Source organism: Corylus avellana, chromosome ca10, assembly GCF_901000735.1.
Source record: "Corylus avellana chromosome ca10, CavTom2PMs-1.0".
NCBI lineage: Eukaryota > Viridiplantae > Streptophyta > Magnoliopsida > Fagales > Betulaceae > Corylus > Corylus avellana.
In genome coordinates this window covers 2,523,410-2,541,737 of record NC_081550.1, presented here as the reverse complement: position 1 = coordinate 2,541,737, position 18,328 = coordinate 2,523,410, and the positions used below count along the sequence as shown (strand labels likewise).

At 33.8% G+C, this 18,328-nt stretch overlaps 3 protein-coding genes across 4 annotated transcripts in view; all 3 read left to right on the top strand.

Moving 5' to 3' along the window:
* LOC132163833 (uncharacterized) overlaps positions 1-2,492 on the top strand; it is a 3,295-nt gene extending 803 nt beyond the window's left edge. The window contains exon 2 of the mRNA XM_059574215.1: positions 2,473-2,492. Within this exon, the coding sequence (XP_059430198.1) occupies positions 2,473-2,492 (20 nt within the window). The remainder of the gene's footprint in view (positions 1-2,472) is intronic.
* A 996-nt stretch (positions 2,493-3,488) lies between these two features.
* LOC132163832 (NAC transcription factor 32-like) lies at positions 3,489-4,203 on the top strand. Its single transcript, XM_059574214.1, has 3 exons — positions 3,489-3,684; positions 3,774-4,078; positions 4,192-4,203. The coding sequence occupies exons 1-3, from the start codon at positions 3,489-3,491 to the stop codon at positions 4,201-4,203; spliced, it is 513 nt and encodes a 170-aa protein (XP_059430197.1).
* An 8,920-nt stretch (positions 4,204-13,123) lies between these two features.
* Positions 13,124-17,295, top strand: LOC132164033 (uncharacterized). 2 transcript variants are annotated; one of them, XM_059574439.1, is made up of 5 exons: positions 13,124-14,009; positions 14,622-14,936; positions 15,396-15,584; positions 16,108-16,326; positions 16,804-17,295. In XM_059574439.1, the coding sequence occupies exons 1-5, from the start codon at positions 13,551-13,553 to the stop codon at positions 17,197-17,199; spliced, it is 1,578 nt and encodes a 525-aa protein (XP_059430422.1). In that variant the 5' UTR covers positions 13,124-13,550; the 3' UTR covers positions 17,200-17,295. The 2 variants fall into 2 exon arrangements, with proteins under 2 accessions (XP_059430422.1, XP_059430423.1); XM_059574440.1 differs by having other exon boundaries at positions 13,125-14,009; positions 15,405-15,584.
* Positions 17,296-18,328: the final 1,033 nt, after the last annotated feature.

Below are 18,328 nucleotides of genomic sequence, written 5' to 3'. Positions count from 1 at the left end.
CAAAATCAAGTTTACTTGATTTTCAATAAGCTTAATGTGGTATTAAAATGTTTTGGGAGATTCCTGAGGTATGCATAAATAACAAATCACTCCATTTTGTCAAATTTTATGAAAAAAGTTGTATTTAGTGTGTCACGTCATAGCCAATAAAATCATAACATGTATCACTCATAACAAAAAAATATACAAATATAAAAATTATTATAAATATATTTAGTATATAAAAATGAAAGTTAAGAAAATTAAAATTAACTCTTGTCTCGCTTTGCTCTCCACTTTCTCAACACGCCATGGGAGGAGAGAAGCACCTCTTTGCCTCCCTCCTCCTCCCACTTTCCTTCTACTCTCCTTCTCCTCTTCCACCACCTCTCCCTTCTAAAGCTTATCGCCTCTTTTGAAGCTCTATCTCTCACCCTTGGCGATTTATCCAATGGGATTTGTCTCTTCCCCCTAAAATTACAGCCTCAGTACATCCACCTTCGCCTTGCCACCTCCTCTGCTTGGCCGCCACATCTCATCCCTTGGATTTCAAATCTTGCTTTTTTTGAGTTGGTCGGTCATTTTCAGTCAATTCTTCCCCCCAAACATGCTTCACCAGAGTCATAACTAGCATCTCCACTCATTCATTTGATGTATTCCTTTTTAATTTCTGCCTACAGTTATTTTGGGACTCACTATTGGGTTCTCCAGCCCTTCTTTATTGTTCTTGTTTGTAGTTCTTCATTATATATTAAAAAAAAAAAAAAAAACTGCCGCGAGACTCCCTAAAGGTGGCTGCTCAGGAATTGGGTTCGAGATTTCAACGCACTTTGGTAACTATGGAGCTTGGATTGCCATCATGGTTCTCGACTCTGCTGTCTCTGCTCTTCTTTCTCTTGGAACTCCACTGCTTTCTTTGTTTTCCACTTTTATTTTTCTCGCTTCATATTTTCCTGGAATGCTTCTTTGCATCTGGGGATTTGTTTGGATGCTGAAGAAAATCGATCAAACGATAAAAAAGAGTGGTTTCTCTGTTTGGCTGATGAGAAAATTGAGAAAGGGAAACACATTGAAATTATTTCTTTTTAATTCCTGCTTTCGTCTGATACATTTTTTTTTTTCCATTTTCATTGTTCGTGCTGCATGGCTTGGTAGGGAGCAAGTTCAAATTTCCCGGCCCTTATATATATATATATATATATATATATATATATATAAGTTTTAAATTTTTATATATTTATATTTTTTAAATTATGAATTAACATATATCATTATTTTATTGGCTTTAACATAACATATACACTAATAGAATTTGTCAACTTTTTGACAAAATTTGACAATATAGAGTAACTTGTTATTTTATTTTATTTTATTTTTTGAACTAGTAATCACTTATATTTTATGAGGCATGATTTACAGTTGATTGAGCTACCCGTTGTAAACAAGTAACTTATTATTTATGCATACCCGAGTGATCTCTCAAAACATTTTAATACTACATTCTAGCTTATTGTAAATAAAGTAAACTAACCAGATGGACTAAACTCTATTAAACTTTAGAACTAGAAAACTTAACAAGAGCAAAAAGAGAATAACTTCTATATGGATTTGGCACAAATCAAGTCTTTTGTGCATTATATTGAGAGGATGACACATCAGTATAGAATAACAAAAGTGAGTGTTATAAAAACACCATATCTTTATTTTTAGGGAAAAATATAATTTAGCCCTCTCAAACTACCAGCTATTTTTATTTTAGCCTCCTAATGTTCAAAGAGTGATAAAGTAGCCCACAAACTACCAAACAGTTACAATTTGGCCACTTTGAAAAAAAAAATCAATTTAAAAAATGCCCCCAAAACGACGTTGTTTTGAGGAAAAGAAAAAGAAAAAGAAAAAAGAACAAAAGAAACGGTGGTTTCTAGCCACCCCATAGGCCATGGGAGTTGTTGAGTGGCCACCCTAGCTAGGCCTGTTGAAAGATAATGTAGATTCTATTAAACAATATATAAATTTTTTATAAAAAAATGTTTATCTTTATATATAACTAATAATTAAAGTGTTACCGTCTGAGTGAGGATAAAACTTTTCATCATATTTGATATTTGAAAATTGAAAAGATAGTAATTAATGAAATTTTCAATTTTCAAATATCAAATATGATAGAAGAGTTCTATTCTCACTCAAATTGTTTAATAGAATCTACGTTATCTTTCAAAAATCAAATGGATTAACTGATCAAATTAATCTTTTGAAAAAACTTAGTGATTTAACTCGATTCAAATATTTATCAGTTAAGATTGTTTTGTTTTTTTTTTTCTGGGATATACTTTTGAGATTTCTTCTCGTTCAACTCTATTTATATTTTTTTCAAATATGCTATCGAATCTGTTGCACCCATATGGGGGTGTTATAGATGTAATTGTAAATTTAAAAAAGAGTAGATAAGAGATAAACAAGAGTCTAACGTAATTTTCGAAATTTGGCATACAGTTTTGGTGCTTGTTCTCTGATGAAAGTGCACAAATCAGCTTGCATGGCTTGGTAGGGAGTAAGTTCAAATTTCCCAGCCCTTGTCTTTTTTTTATTTTTTTTAGTCTTATATATATATATATTATTGTAATAACACGTGAATTTGACATAGGAGAGTAACTTAGGGCATGCTTTATTTCATGGATTTTTTGAATTTTGATTGTGGATAATGAATAGATTTTGTGTTTTCACGTCCTAAAAGAAAATGCACAAAATACAGTTATGTCATATTTCAGGAGTATTTTTGTCTTTTTATTTTTTGAGAGGACAAAAATATTCTTAAAGTATAACTAACTAGATATTCTCCGAGAGGATCCTAAGAGGTTGAGAGTAGTTAATTAAGAATATTAAATTGAACTATTTAATTTGCTTGATGAGATTGAATTAATGTTCCGATTGAATAGGTGTTATTTTCGAATTGTTTGACTAATATATCTCAATTGGTTCACTTATATAATAAAAGTATCTTAATTAATGTCATGTATACCTGAACAGAAATCATAATAAGCGTTTGGATAACATATATCTTAAATTTCAAAAATTAGTTCGATTCTTGTTTATATGGGTGCATATTTGAAAAAAGAAATATATATATATATATATGAAACAATCTTTAGTGATAAATATTTGAATCAAGTTAAATCACTTAGATTTTTGAAAAGATAATGCATGTAGATTATATTAAACGTACAATATACAAATTTTAAACATTAATCAAAATACAATATTTCCGAGTGATCGAGGATAGAACGACTCTTGTATCGATCATATATATTTGATATTTGAAAATTGAAAAGATAGTAATTAATGAAACTATCTCCTGATCGAAGAAGAGATGTGCTACCAATCAAACTCATCTCTCTACTTAAACTCACTCAATATAAACTTTTAAGGGAGATAGAGTTCTTGAGTTTTCAAGCTTACGTTTTCGATCTTCTCGATCAAAATTTCTTTGTACGTACGTACGTAGTCCAACAATGGAGGCCGTGAAGCCGGATGTGACGCATAATTGCGATCATTACTTCAAAACTCTCCCGCCTGGGTATAGGTTCCGCCCCACTGAGGAGGAGCTAATCAACTGCTACTTAAACCCCAAGCTTTTGAACCAGCCCCTGCCACGAAGCCAGATCATCGAGGCTAAAATATATGACTTCCACCCTGATATTCTTACAGGTTCTTGCTTCTTTCTTTGATTTAACATATATACGTACCCTTTTATTATTATTATTATTATTTGAAAATAAGTTTTGCTTTGATTCAAGGAATGTACCAAGAAATATACACAGACAAAGAGAATGGAGTACACGAATGGTACTTTTTCACACCAAGAGAAAGAAAGTACCCAAATGGAGAACGTCCAAATCGAACTACCGGGGATGGATACTGGAAGGCTACCGGATCTGACAAGCCAATTGAAGATACAAGAAATATTTTAATTGGGTTTAAGAAGACATTGGTGTTCTACCAAGGAAAAGCTCCCGGAGGTGTCAAGTCCAACTGGATTATGCATGAATTTAGGACCGCCAATCCTCCTCTTCGAAAGAGAAAATATGAAAATGACATGACAGTAGGTGGCTTAATTTTCATTTCAGCATTCATATATAATAATATTACTGATCGCTTAATCATGAATTTCTTTTTTTCTTTGTTTCTCCAGTTGGATGACAACGTCTTATGTAGGCTCTATCATAAGAAAAGTTCTGATAAATCTAGAACCGTTACGGGTACAGATGAGGATCCATCGACTTCAAACCCAACTTTAGTTGAATCCACACCTTCCCATGATCATCCGCACGAGCATGAGCATCAGCAACATGCTCATCATCAGCACGAGCATCAGCAGCATCAGCAGCAGCAACATGCTCATCATCAGCACGAGCATCAGCAGCATCTGTATCATCTGCAGCAGAATCAGCAGCAGCATCTGTATCATCTGCAGCAGAATCAGCAGCAGCATCTGTATCATCTGCAGCAGAATCAGCATCATCTGCAGCAGCATGAGCATCAGCCTGCTCAGCTTCCTCAGCAGGATCATCTGCATCAGGATCATCAGCAGTATCCGCAAAATGCATCATTGATGAATGATCAATTCAATTATATTGATCCAAACTTCAATTATATTGATCCAAACTTCAATTATATTGATCCAAACTGGACTGATCTTCAGTTTCAAGGAGGAAACAATATGGCTGCAAACTTGCCTGATAATCATCAGTTTACAGGAGGAGTGGATAGCGCATGGCATGATGATTGGATACAATATAGCAATACCACGTTCAATCCAAATGATGGGCAACAATACCACCATACGGATAACTCTAATGAGTCGCTCTCTCAAGTTCTCTATGTTAAGCCGATTGATAATCATGATGATATCCCAAGTTCTAATTCCTCGCTTCCTAAATTATGATTTGGGCGGACGTACAGATCATTTTTAACTTTATGTAATTTATGACCTTAGGCATTAATTAATTTAATGCCTCTATGTTTTAGCTTTATGGATTTAATGTTTGTTTAGTATTAATGTTGTATTATAGTCCCATTTGGTTTCCCATATGGCTTATATATTTTTGTTCATACCCTTACGATTTGTTTTTTAATTGAGAATGATATAATAGTCTTTTCATGTCTTTCTTTTATTATTTATTTGAGAGAGGAATTGCTAAAAGTCTTGATTTAAAAGCATTTTATTAGTGACTAAAGGTTTTAGCCAAATTCTGGTATTTAATCCTAAAATTCAAAAAAGTATAGTTGGTCAATTGTCAAGAAAAACCTTTATAGAGAAAGCATAAACGCAAAAAGGGCAAACTCATAGGCATAGCAAATAAACAGCCTTTTTTATTCCTGGGAAAATACAAAACAAAAAACAAAATAAAAGATGGACAAAAAAAAAAAGAACACAAAAGGGAACAAGATTAAGAGGATTAAGATCACTTAAAAGGACCTACAACTATTAGGGAAGGGGCAAAAGGCCGGAAATGCAACCGTTAATATTAGTGGCGGCGGGCCATTTAACTAAATTATTGGGATGACCAATTAGTATCCTGATAAGAATAGGCTTCATTGATGAAAGGTTCTAATTGCCAATCTGGAGGGAAATCTTGGCTGTGAATGCCAAAAACGACATCTGGCGAATCACATTCAATAATGGTATTGTTATTAAGAACTCTGCCTTCAATCATATGCCCTTTCTTCTTGTCCTTGCATGGAAACTCATATGGCCTCCAAAGGCACTATAACTAGGGAACTCTTTGTCACACTCCCTGCATACATACTTTACCTTATAAGTATTTCAAGCTACATGAAATGAAGTTTGACCAACCTGCTGCAATGAGCTACTACCAAAAGCTTGTTGGGTATTAGCCATAGCGGGAACATGAACAAAGCAATTATTTGAAGAAAACTGGTATGTTTTTGATGGAGCATCTGCATAATTGATTTGGCTTCTACTAGGGAAATTGATGTTTGAGCCAAACTTGGATTTGTCAATATTGACAGAGCCATGAGCAGGGGTGGGATGAGTTTCCAAACACAGAGAATTATAACCATGAAATCGTCGGTTTCTCAATGAAAAATTCATATCCAAGGCATTCCAAGAAAACCCAGAGGAGATTGGAAAATGGACAAGTTGTTTTTTAAAAGCAGCAAGCTCAAAATCGAGCAAATTGGCAGATGGAGAAAAATGGACATGATGGTTTACTTCAACAGATGAATTTCTGGTTATACCTTCTCGACGATTAGAGTTGGTGATCATTGGAGGAACGATTTCCATGATTTGTGAAGTAGAAAAGTGTTGATTTCCGGCACTAGACAGAATATTGTTCATGTCTAATGCAAAAGCATTCTCTAGCACAGCAGGAGAATCAAGGTGTTGGTATTGTGAGAAAAGCAATCTGTTTGGGCTCAACATTGGAGTAGAGATATCAGGAAGTTCAAATTCCTTTCCGCATGGGTCTGCAGCCACATCAAACCATGCTTCCTCACATTTTTGTGAAACACTATCTTCTTGTTCATCCATAGAAGAAGTGACAGCCATTAATTTGTTGCCTTGAGAGAAGATTTTGAAAGGACTACTAGAGTACTCAGAAAGAAATACTCTTATAAAGGCTCAACTTATCCTCTTCAACATTAACTTTTAGGGTGGGAGGAAAATTTTGTTAATAAATTTCCATATATTCAATGAAAGACCACAAAGCATAACTTATACCCCAATTAAAGAGAATTATCATAAAACAAGCTCAATCGAAACTACATTTTAAATGAAACAAAGAGAATTTTGATCGTATACTCCTTTGACATTTTTCATATTTTTATCACTTAAGTATCCTATAATGCTGACATGGCAGTCTCAACTAATCATTGGATCAGTTTTTTTTTTAATAAAAAAAATCGAAGGTTAGTTAAAACTGACACGTCAGTATTGTAAAATAATTGTGAGATAAAAATGTGATTTCTAATATCATTCTTCAAACTTTACACCATAATGACGTCCAAAGAAGGTCCAAAACACTAGATAAGAGTTAGCTATTGCTTCTATATAAAGCCTTAAACACTAATTTCAGTAAGAAAAGTGCTCTGTACTTGACAAAGGCATTGCATAACCGAATAATGAAAAAGCACAAATAAAAACACATCAAAATCATTAATAATGGTCGGCCATTTGTCATTTTAATTTCTATCCTAATTGCCAACGAAGTTCAGTATTATGAAAATCCACACCACCATATTTAGCCATAATTTTATAAATACCAGTTAATGCATATATGATATATGATTTCTTAATCGAATGTTAGTTTTAGGGCATACAGTCATGCCAATATCTGACCATCGCAGATTGGGCTGATGGGTTTGAGGAGGAGGGCCAGCGAGCCCATATTTCTCGCCAGTTTTTCTTGTTGTGAAGCCCAATGGGTCTTAGAGGCTTTGTATAGATTATCTAGCCTTAAATTAGCAAAAGGTGAAGGCCCAATTCCCGGCGAGCCCAATATGAGTGGATTTAAGTTTTGATATGCTCAATTCATTTCATATACAAATTCAAAAATTTGTTCGAGTTTTGTTCATTTATTCAATGAACGAATCCTTTAATCTAAGCTGAGTTGAATAGGGGTGGGCGGATTAACCGTTATCGGCCTATCGACTGCTTATCGACCGCTACCGAACCGAACCATCACCAACCGACAGCCAACTTTTGGCAATTGGTAAGCAGAATAAAAATATTGTTTAGACATCGGTTCGGTAGGCGGTAGAAAATCCTTTTTGTCAATTAACTGACTTAACCGATTTTTCAAGTGAATTTTAAATTTTTTTCAAAAAAATTAAAAAATAAAAAGAATTTTGAATTTTATCTGATAAATTTCCTTATTATGTTTGTCCAGCTAATTTGTGGTTGTCATTTTAGTCCATGTTCTATGAATTTACTCCTTTTTTTTTTTCATTTATAAAATTTATTTCTTTACTGATTATGTAGTTATAATGAAATTGATAAATCTTAACATAAAAAATTGTAACCGACCACCTATTAACCAACTAACCGATTAACAGAAAAAGTCAAATTATTCATTGTCAGTATGAAGTCGTTTAATTAATCGACTTAACCAATTTTTATAAATAGGTAAGCAGAAATGCTCCAACTGACACTGGCCAAACCGATACCTGCCCCTAAAGTTAAATATATTTGTCAGCGGCTCTATTCATTTATGGTCGTAGACTCGGGATTATTATTATTATTATTATTTTGTAAATTCTCTTATTCAAAATCAAACGTTGGGACTCATGTGGTTCACTCCTTTTGCGTGGGATGTGGGAGGTGCAGGAAACAGAAGCTCGTACCACAGCAAAGTACACGTGACAACGCTCGTGATAAAGTAGAAGAGGATAAGGCTCCCCCCGCAGCCTTAACCGTTCATCTGAATCTGATAAAAGGCAAAAGTGGGGACCACTGAGATAATCTCTTCCATCTGGGCCCCGCATATCTATGTCATTAATACGTGGAATTACAAATAAAACCCTCCCTCAACACGTGGCAACAACTCTGTGGTGCTCTTGACTAAATTTTCAAACAGCTTTTCCAGCTTAATGTTTTTTCATTGTTGAAAAAATTGTATTTATATTTTTTTTTTACTATTTAATTAAAATATTGAAAATTTACAACAAACATCAAACAATAAGGGGGAGAAAGGTGGTTGGATCATAGCAAAGTGTAACTGTGTAAGCTACACTTTAAAACCTTTCATTTAAACTTCATATGGTATTTTAAAAATGAGGAATGATACGTGTTCTTCTAATGTTCTTCAAGTGTTTTTTTAATTCTAAATAGATATTATTTTTTAATAAAACAAAAAGAAAGTGGTCTTTATTTCTCTTACTTGAATTTTAGAAAATAATATCCACATAGGACTAGGAGGACACTAAGAGAACACTATAAATGAAAAATCCTACATATTCTTCCAGTATTCTCTTGGTGTCCTCTTAATCTTACGTGAAAATTAAAAATATATGCTAGAGTTACATATTATAAGAATATTTGTTATTTTAATAGACTGAATTAAAATAATTTCATCAAGATAAATTTTATGTCTTGGGTATTCATATTTGACACAAAGTTGCAGCGAAAGTAGTTGTTCAACATAATTTACTATAACCTAAAAGAAAAAAACTCCAAGAGGGCTACTAGGCATCCCGACACTTTTTCCTAAATGATCTGGATCCACACTCATTTAAGAAAAAAAGAAAAAAAATAATATAAATCTATTTATTTATTGAATGAACTAGATCATTTGAAAAAAAGTATTGGGATCTCTTGTATTATCCTAACTCCAATATACTACCAGCTATTATTATTATTATTATTATTATTTTCCAACAAATGCATACAATCTAACGTGCTTTCAATTATTATAAAGCAAATTAATAGCATGTACTTGAAGATGTTCGCTTTTGGTGGTCTTCAATTAGCCTACTATTATTTTCACTTTTCACCAACAAATGCACACAATTTAATATGCTTTCATTTATTATAATGTAGATAGCATGTACATGAAGATGTGAGCCTTTGTTGGTGAGAAAATTCAAAATTGAAACGAATTTTTTCTCTAAATTGAATTGAATGTCAGAATACATGACAATATATATAATAAATTCCATCCAAATAAATTTGGGAATTAGAATCTTCTTCGGTTCATTTGACTGAAAAATATTCAATTAGTTATATTTAATGACTATTTTTGTCTTTCTACTTTTTGAGATGACAAAAATACTCTTTCATTATAACTAACTAGATATTATTTAGCAGAGATTCCTAATTCTATCAAACGAAGGGAGGCTGATGTCTGAGTGAGAAAAAGTTTTAAAATTGAAACCAAAAACGCATCTCCAAATAGTTGATTGTTTGTTTGTTTTTATTTTTTATTTTATTTTAATATATCATGAATCATCATGGGCTTGTGATAATAATACAAAGCTTTTAAATTTGCATGTGATAAAATAGTTGTTAAAATAATAGAAAAGAACGTAGACGACAAATTCATAAGCCTCCACCACGTATGGCCCCACTATGGCTTTTTTACTCAACTGAACGTTGACTTGACTTGGATAATTCTATTTGCAAAATATTCTCTAAGTAATTTGATCTGACGGTGTAGACAAACAAGATTTAATAAATCAAACAAAATGTACTTAAAAACAAAAATAAAATAAAAAATTATTTGAAGTTGTCAGGTTCAGGTGGGGCTAGTCAATGTTGGTTCTTTTCAAGGTACCACCACTTGCATATATATAGTAAAACCTACAACGGTAATATAACATGAAATTACGAGAACACATTACAAAGAAAATGGTTATTTTTAATTTCTTTGTTGGCAACTTGGCATTATGACATGAATTTTAGATCCATATTTTTAATTACAAAATTTATTGGACAAAGTATGTTAAAGAAAATCACTTAAATTCCGTCTATTAAATTAACATGTGTTTTTAAAACACGTTATTCGTATGTACATTTTTAAAAGGCTAAATATATTTACTCCTCGAGTAACGAGCATTTATGCCACGTCAGTTGTTTTATGCTAATCTGGATAGAAAGACCGGAATTAAAAATTCAAAAAACTTAAGAAGTTAGAATAAACCTCACATGCGGTTAGTGCATAAAATGAGGGTTTTGCAGCACCCAATAACATAATGCCACATCACATAAAGCCAAAAAAAAAAAAAAAAAAAAAAAACACAAAAATACCCTACAACCTAATACACTTGATTTTGTCTTCTTTCTCTTCTTCTTTGGTTCTTCACCGATTTGCAGCAACATCTTCTTCTCTCTTCTTCTTTGAGAATCAAATTAATAGAATTATGCAATTATGCAAAAAGTAAATATATATTTACCTTTTTAAAAAATGCATTTGAGAATCACATGCTCTTAATACAATTACCAGCTTAATATATTAAATTAAAAGAATTTCCTCAAATCAATCCAAATTTTGAAAGAAACTTTGTCCTCAATAGAAGCCAATCAAAAGGTACATCCTAAACTAAAACAAGCCATATATGTTATAGTGCATTAAACCTCTTGGCTCTTACTCTATGAATTTGACTTTCTTTTTATCCTCATTAACTTAAGCATCTAAGGTAATTTTGCTGAACCTGACCTCCGGTGAATCTCTCTAACTGCTTGTTCTCGTCCTAGTCTATGTTTAGTACTCGACGTGTGGGTTATATAGTAAGACAAAAACTATGTTTGACAAAAATATTCAAACAATAAACCTAGGCTTACTTTGCATTCTTGTACTGTAATAATGTATTAGACACAAATTTTAACCTAAACAGAAAATAAAAAAAAAATATAATATGATAATCAGTAGCTAAACAATTCAACTGTTTGTTTTATATAGACATGGGGCATGCTTCACTCACTTACAAGAGCATTTATAAGTTCTAACAAAGCTTCTCTGGGATTTGGTGCCCTCACTACCCTTTGAAATGATAATCAAGTAATTAATTAATTAATTAAACCAAAAAAAAAAGGGTTCGTGAAGACCGAGAGAATCAAGTTTTTTATTTATTTATTTAATTTTTTTGGAGTTTTGAGTGAAAGATGGGTAGGGAATAAGGTTGTCAGAAATGAAAATAAATGAGGACTAAAACGAAATTCATTAATTATTTATAATAGAATAAGCAATAACTTCAACGGCACGGACCACTTTATTTATTGATGTGAAGTAAAAATTAGACAGTGACACTGACTGCACCTTGTTCTTTGTGACTTCCTTTAAACATAAGCTGACAAAAAAAAAAAAAAAAAATGAGGTTGTCCCAATTAATTATTCTTGTCTTGTTATTGTTATTTTTCAGTTTTCACTCAAATGTCTTTTTCTTTTCTCATAAACAAAAGTTTTTAGTGTAGTTATTATGACTAAATCTGTGTATTTTGGGTTTTTGTATGATTATTTTATAGCTTTTTGTTTGCTAAAATATTTCATAATGAAAAAGTTTAAATGCAAACATCTCGGAATTGGTAAATTTTGTGGTAAATATTATTACTACGTACATGAGAGTTAATAATGATTTTAGTGCATTGTATTTAGATTCTACTGCACTTATAAAATATAAAATAGTACCATATTTGAACTTTGCCAAATGGTGGGAAATGGGTGATGATATCATGTTTGTATTGATTAGATACAAAGCTGAGTGCTAGACCAAAAAACAAAAAAAAAAAAATCAGAAAAATTTCAAGTATAGTTAGCTTGAGCAGTCAATTCAAATAAGCAATTGAGGGAGGATCCGATCCGATGGAGCTTATGTGTTCAAATAGATCTTTGATTGTTGGAGCACTTGTTTGAACATCAATGTACTTTCTCGTGCAAGGATTCAACAGACTGTAGTTCGAACAACAATAAATTGCCATCAATCCTGATCCAGTTAGATGTGTACTAGACTCAAATTCATTTCACACAAAGGAGGATGGGTGAGATTTACATCATCACTATTTAATGATGCAAAATGACTTCTTATTTAAATATTCTTTGTTGAATGTTGTAAAATAGTGACTAAGTATTAGCATTTGCATTATACAACATGAGTGTAAGGGACATGGCTTATATGCCTCATTTACTTGAAATGGAGATGATTACATCCAAATTGAGATTTGTGAAATGTTTGGTTTTCATATTTAATGTAATTGATCACTAACAAATCTCACATTCAAATCCTTAATTTGAAAGGGCTACTTCAAATACCTATAGCATATACTAGACCCTCTTTCTCCTTTGTTCTGTTTTGCATGAAAATTAAAGCTCCCTCAAAAGCCAAACGGTACCTTAGCAGTTTTTGTTCCCTTCTACCTCTAGCAAGCCAATCCTAAATAATATAAAATAAAACACAAAACCCAAAAAAAAAAAACGTGGTAGAGCTCTAAATGGAAAAGGAAATGTTTAAGGTTTTTATTACAATCTCTTATAAACTAACGTGCAATCTACATGATTGTCACATAACACAACATAAATTTAAAAATAAATAATAAAATTTGACAGACAAATTATAAAAAAACAAAAAGAAAAATACAAATTATAATAAAAGTTGTAATAGCCACCGACACTCTAACTCGAGAGAAGAATGAATAAGAAAAAAAAAATCCCAAATGAAAAGGGCAAATTGGTCATGAGACAGGAAGAGACAATAACTAGCAGTACAAATCTTGTTCAAATTCCCAGACACTAACAGGGTCCAAGGTAGGCAGTAAATTACTCCTATTTACTAAGCAAAAAGAACACTCACAGCTTTCATTTGAAATCCCCTGTTTTTTTCATACTAACGAGGTTGCACGCCTATTACTTCTCCAGCTCTTTCCTTCTCTTTGCGTCTTTCTCGCAAAACCCCCGCGATAAAACCACCCACAAGGCCTCTTTTTTCAAACCCAAAAGAACAAAGTTGGTAACTTTCGTTTGCCAAGGTCCAAGCTTTCTCTTGCTTTCGCTCTCAAGCTATAAACCCAAAACCACCCATATTTTGGAACCCAAAAGCTAAACAAAGTTGGTGGAGTGTAGAGAATGTCAACAACAACAACAACAACAACAACTGCAACAAGAAGAGCAAAATGGCAATACCCACCACCGCCGCCGACCCCAAGAATCCTCCATTTGCCACGCCGGCCTCGGCGGAGAGTCACCAAGACGGTGGCTTCCAAACCTGCCTCCGCCGAGGCCCGGCGTGACCGTCAAGGCAAGCTGGAGGCGCTTTTTGATCAAGAGCGTGCATTTTCAAGAACTGGGGTTCCAATAGTGGTGTTCGACTATGGCGGTGGGGCATGTGAGAGGAGGAGAGTGAGAGTTGAGGATAGTAGTAGTAGTAGTGAGATGGTGGAGGAGAAGTGGAGGTTCCAGGCGGAGATGTTGAGGGCTGAGTGTAATTTGTTGAGGATGGAGAGGGAGGTCGCTGTCAAGAAGTTGGAGAGGAGCCGGGTGAAGATGGAGAAGACTCTGAGATCCGCTGTTCAGACTTTGGTTTCTGTTAGTCTCTCTCTTTCTTCCTCTTTCTCTGTTTGATTTTTATATTCATTTGTATGGTCTGTTTTTCTGCTAAAGAAATGCAGGAAAAGAAAAGAAAAAGAAATTTCAAAATTTTGAATTGTCATGTTTGGAGCTAGAGAAAGCCAAATATTGGTGGAACTGTGGAAGTGGCATCAAAGATAGATAGCCGTTTGAAAAAAGTAGTGGGACATTTTTAAAATATAAGATGAGGAATTTCGTCTTATTGTATCTGGATCATTCGTGAGAGTGTGAAAGCATCGAACTTTGGTGCGGAAATAGTAATCTATTTGTTTCAAAAGAACTAAAACAGTAAAAGGTTCCTGTTTCTGTTACTGTTTGATCAGTTTCTAGCTTGTCCTATTTCAATCATTTTGTCACCATTTGCTGCTTGATAAATATATCAATTTGAATTTATCTAGGCCCAGATTTTCTTGTTTCTTTTTTTTTTTTTTTTTTTTTTTTTGTCCACTGTTGTCTCAGCAACCAACCAGAGGCTATGGTTTTTTGGCCTCTATTAATTGCTTAAGTTGCATACTATGTTGTTTACCATGAATTTCTTCTGCTAACTAGGGGTTGGTGATTGGTTTCTAGGGAAGAAAGAAAATTTGTGAAGGAAAGAATGTGAGCTTGATATTGGAGGAAGAGATCCAAGACCTGGTAGAGAAACTAGAGAAGTTGCAAAGGAGTTCAGGAGTAAAGGGTCTCCAAGCTAAGAAGTACAGTAATTTTGATAAACAAGTGTCTCTTCTTCAGAGACGGCTAGAGAAGTTTGGAGTACCATCGGACGAAATATGCGCGGAGGAGATCTCATCCGTTAAGGAGATACGGGAGATGGCGGAAGCAAGCTTGTCAATCAAAACAGGTTGTAGAGTCGATGAGAGCTTTGTTTCAAGTGGCAAATGCAATGTAAGAATGATCTGTCTTTCACTAATTAGTATCATCATTCCATATTTTGATGCACCATGCTGCTATTCAATTACTTGAACTCTATCTTTGACTGCCCTCAATAATAAAAGGAAGCAACCATTAGTTTTGAATCAGCTTTATGTTGTTACCCTATAATTTTATCAGACAAAGTTGAGTGGATTTTTTTTTGTTCTCGAGGCATATGTAATGGATAATTTAAGGTCAATTCTCTGACTTCTTTTCTTTTCATAAATTTTCTAAGCCTCCAAAGCAAAGCTTTACTATTTTCAATTCATACATCTTCTTTTTGGTTCATATAAATAAAGAAAAGAATACAAACTAATAGAGGAGGTTGATTCTCAACAGCCAAAGCCTGCATTATTGTCATTATTGTTTTTATTAACTATTTTAAACATTTACAATCCCCATCTATAACTTGGGTAACATTGGTTTGCAAAGATTTCGCAGGTGGAGATTCTAAGAAGGAAGATGGAGGGGCTGTCAAAGGGGATTTTGTTAAACAGAATGGAAGAGGAGTATAGATCAATGCTTTCTACATCAAACAGCTCTGTTGCCAGTTCTGCCTCCTCTTCCAAGCGAATTGAATTTCCTAATTCATCTTCTTCCTCAATAAGACAACCTGATCAGGCACATCCTTACTTCTTTGTTTGCTATGTTTTGTCTCTCCTCAATGAACAAGTGATTTTACAGAGATATAGTTTGTTTTCAGATTTTTTTTTTTTTTCACATTTGCAATATTTTGAACAACTTGTTAACATAAGTGGTTTGATACTGGTTTGTACTGCATAATTTAAACTTCCTCAGATCAGCCTTGCCATCTCTCTTTCAATTGTTACCCATGTTGATACACATTCCTTAAGGTCTTTCTTTACTTTTCCTGATAAGCACATGTTTCTTGTTGTTTCATTGTTCAAGATTTTCTAAGGGCCTTCGAATGTCCCTACTACTATACTAGGCATTACAAGCCCCAACTAATACAGCATGTTAGGATCACCTAAAGAAGTGGAGCAAGGGTTCTTTCCCAAAATTTCTTGTAATTTGCATTGGACCTACAAAAGCTCCATGCATATCTTTTTTGTTAAAGATCATGACAAACTGATAGGGGATATTGAATTCCTTTTTAAACTTGGATATATATACTCTTCCACAGGAGACAATGTCCCGTGACGATAACCTGTGCTCAGGGCGTTGCAAGGCTGTAGTGCGAAAAATTGTAGAGCAAGTCCGAGTTGAGACAGAGCAATGGTCACAGATGCAGGAGATGCTAGGGCAAGTGAGGAAGGAGATGGAAGAATTGCAGGCTTCTCGAGACTTTTGGGAAGATCGAGCCCTCAACTCTGATTATCAAATCCAGTCCCTACGCGCTGATGTAAGATTTTGTACAACAAACCCTTGTCAATTGTCCTATGCTTTTGTCTCATTATCTATCCCAAGATTTTCTTGGTTTTAGTTTATCTATATTGAATTTTTATGCAAAAGGCTCTTTTCTGGGTTCTATGGCCAATTAATGTAGTTTGTTGGAAAATATCACTTAATATATCATTGCAATTTTGGATGTTTATGCAGCCAATACATTCTAACAAATGGAGTATATTGGAATTCAGTTGTAATTTCAAAATCATATCGTCTACCACCTGTTTTAGAATTACAAAATAACATCGAAGTAAGAGTAAAATTAAGCATAAGACTCAAATCTTGGTCGCTCTTTTTGATGATTTAGAGGTTTGGTATTTTATTTCATACCATTGGGGCTTATACAAGAATGATAGATATTTTTTCCCATCTCTTGTGATGTTTAAAAGGCCAAATTGATTAAACTATTGAGTATTATATTTTTTATCTCCAGGTGCAAGAATGGAGACAGAAGGCTCTTTCATCTGAAAGCAAAGCAAATGCGCTACAAGGGGAAATGTCTGCGCTCCGCTGTGAGCTTGAATCGATGAAGAAGGATCAAAACTCAGGAGTTATGAGGGCTCCAGGAATCACCCAGGATGCACAAAACGAGATGGAGAAGCGAGTACTAGTTTGTCGCTTGAAGGAGAATCACTGTACTAGAGATAATGTCAGCAAGGAGGCCTTAAGTGATGGAAGAAGAAAAGCACATACATCTACTGCTCCAAAACGATCACCTTTCCGAGATATTAGCAACTCATCATTGCTGATGAGGCAAAATAGCAGAGCCATTTTCCCTTTGCATAGCCCCCTCCCGACCGATATGGCGGAGACCTATTTGAGAGAGTGAGTGACAGTGACTGTCTGCTAGGGCAATTCTTGTTGTCTAACTATATCGAATGTAGCACTGCATAATGAAATAGTTCTCAAAATATTTGCAGGGAGTTTCTTTGCTGGATTTCTGTTCTTTGCCTTTTGATGATACTTGGTGGCAGTGGTGACCTTTCAATAGGGCTAGCTAAGACCAGGAAGCAACAAAATCAGTTCAATAGGGTTACACGAATACTAGAAACTCTCAAACAAGCTGCCACCAAAATATTTCCTTTGACTGCAAATGATTGAGATGGGTGAAAAGTTAAACCATTAAAAGAAGAAATACTATTACTAGATTGTGAATGGTAGAAAGTGCTACAAAGAAAAATCTTTTTTTTTTTTCGAGGCAAACACAACACATTGGATTTGAGATTGCTAATTGGATTCAGTATACAGTAAAGAAAAATGAGAGTGTTTTTCAGTTGTAATGCGCAAAAGTAGTATAAATAACCTGCTCCAATTTATCTAAATTGACGTGGAAGGATGATAATTGAAGAACTAATTGATTGTACAACAAACCTTAACCGAGAGTACCTACAAAACAAATAAGGTTAAGCTCAAAGTGTTTCACGAGGTTCAGCGGGTTCACTTCGATGCTTAAGTCAAAATTTGTCTTGAAAATGAAAAAGTTTTCAAAGGAAGCAGAAGAAAGACGTTTGGTTAGAAATGAACATTCTTCGTAATGACCCAATTCCCTAATTTTTGTTATATGAGTTTTTAATCACCCAATAATTTTTGCGTTCTTTCTCATCATATCCAAATCCAATTATTAGATTTGCGTTCTTTATGTTTAAATTTTTGCGTTCTTTATTAAAAATTTATCTAAATTTTTGCATTCTTTCCAATTATGTTATTTGATCTTTGAAAATTGATTTCATAAGCCTTTGAGCTTCAGATTGAGAATCTTGTTATTACATATGATGGGTTTTTACCATTTGGAGTGTTACCTTTCTTGAAGAGTGTGCTTCTTTATCATCATTCATTGACTATAAAAATTAAAGTATTGTTTCTGGCCAAACCTAGTAAAGTTGCAATTAGTCACCAGAAGATGAGACACACTTCAAATCGTGTGGTTTGGTATCTTTGAAGATTCTATTTGGGTGTGG

What these genes read in the sequence shown, in the direction of transcription:
- LOC132163832 (XM_059574214.1), top strand. Translation starts at nt 3,489, where the DNA reads ATGGAGGCCGTGAAGCCGGATGTGACGCATAATTGCGATCATTACTTC. An exon ending in CCACCCTGATATTCTTACAG is followed by an intron (nt 3,685 to 3,773) that starts GTTCTTGCTTCT and finishes CTTTGATTCAAG; the next exon opens with GAATGTACCAAGAAATATAC.
- LOC132164033 (XM_059574439.1), top strand. Translation starts at nt 13,551, where the DNA reads ATGTCAACAACAACAACAACAACAACAACTGCAACAAGAAGAGCAAAA. An exon ending in CTGTTCAGACTTTGGTTTCT is followed by an intron (nt 14,010 to 14,621) that starts GTTAGTCTCTCT and finishes ATTGGTTTCTAG; the next exon opens with GGAAGAAAGAAAATTTGTGA. An exon ending in TCCAGTCCCTACGCGCTGAT is followed by an intron (nt 16,327 to 16,803) that starts GTAAGATTTTGT and finishes TTTTATCTCCAG; the next exon opens with GTGCAAGAATGGAGACAGAA.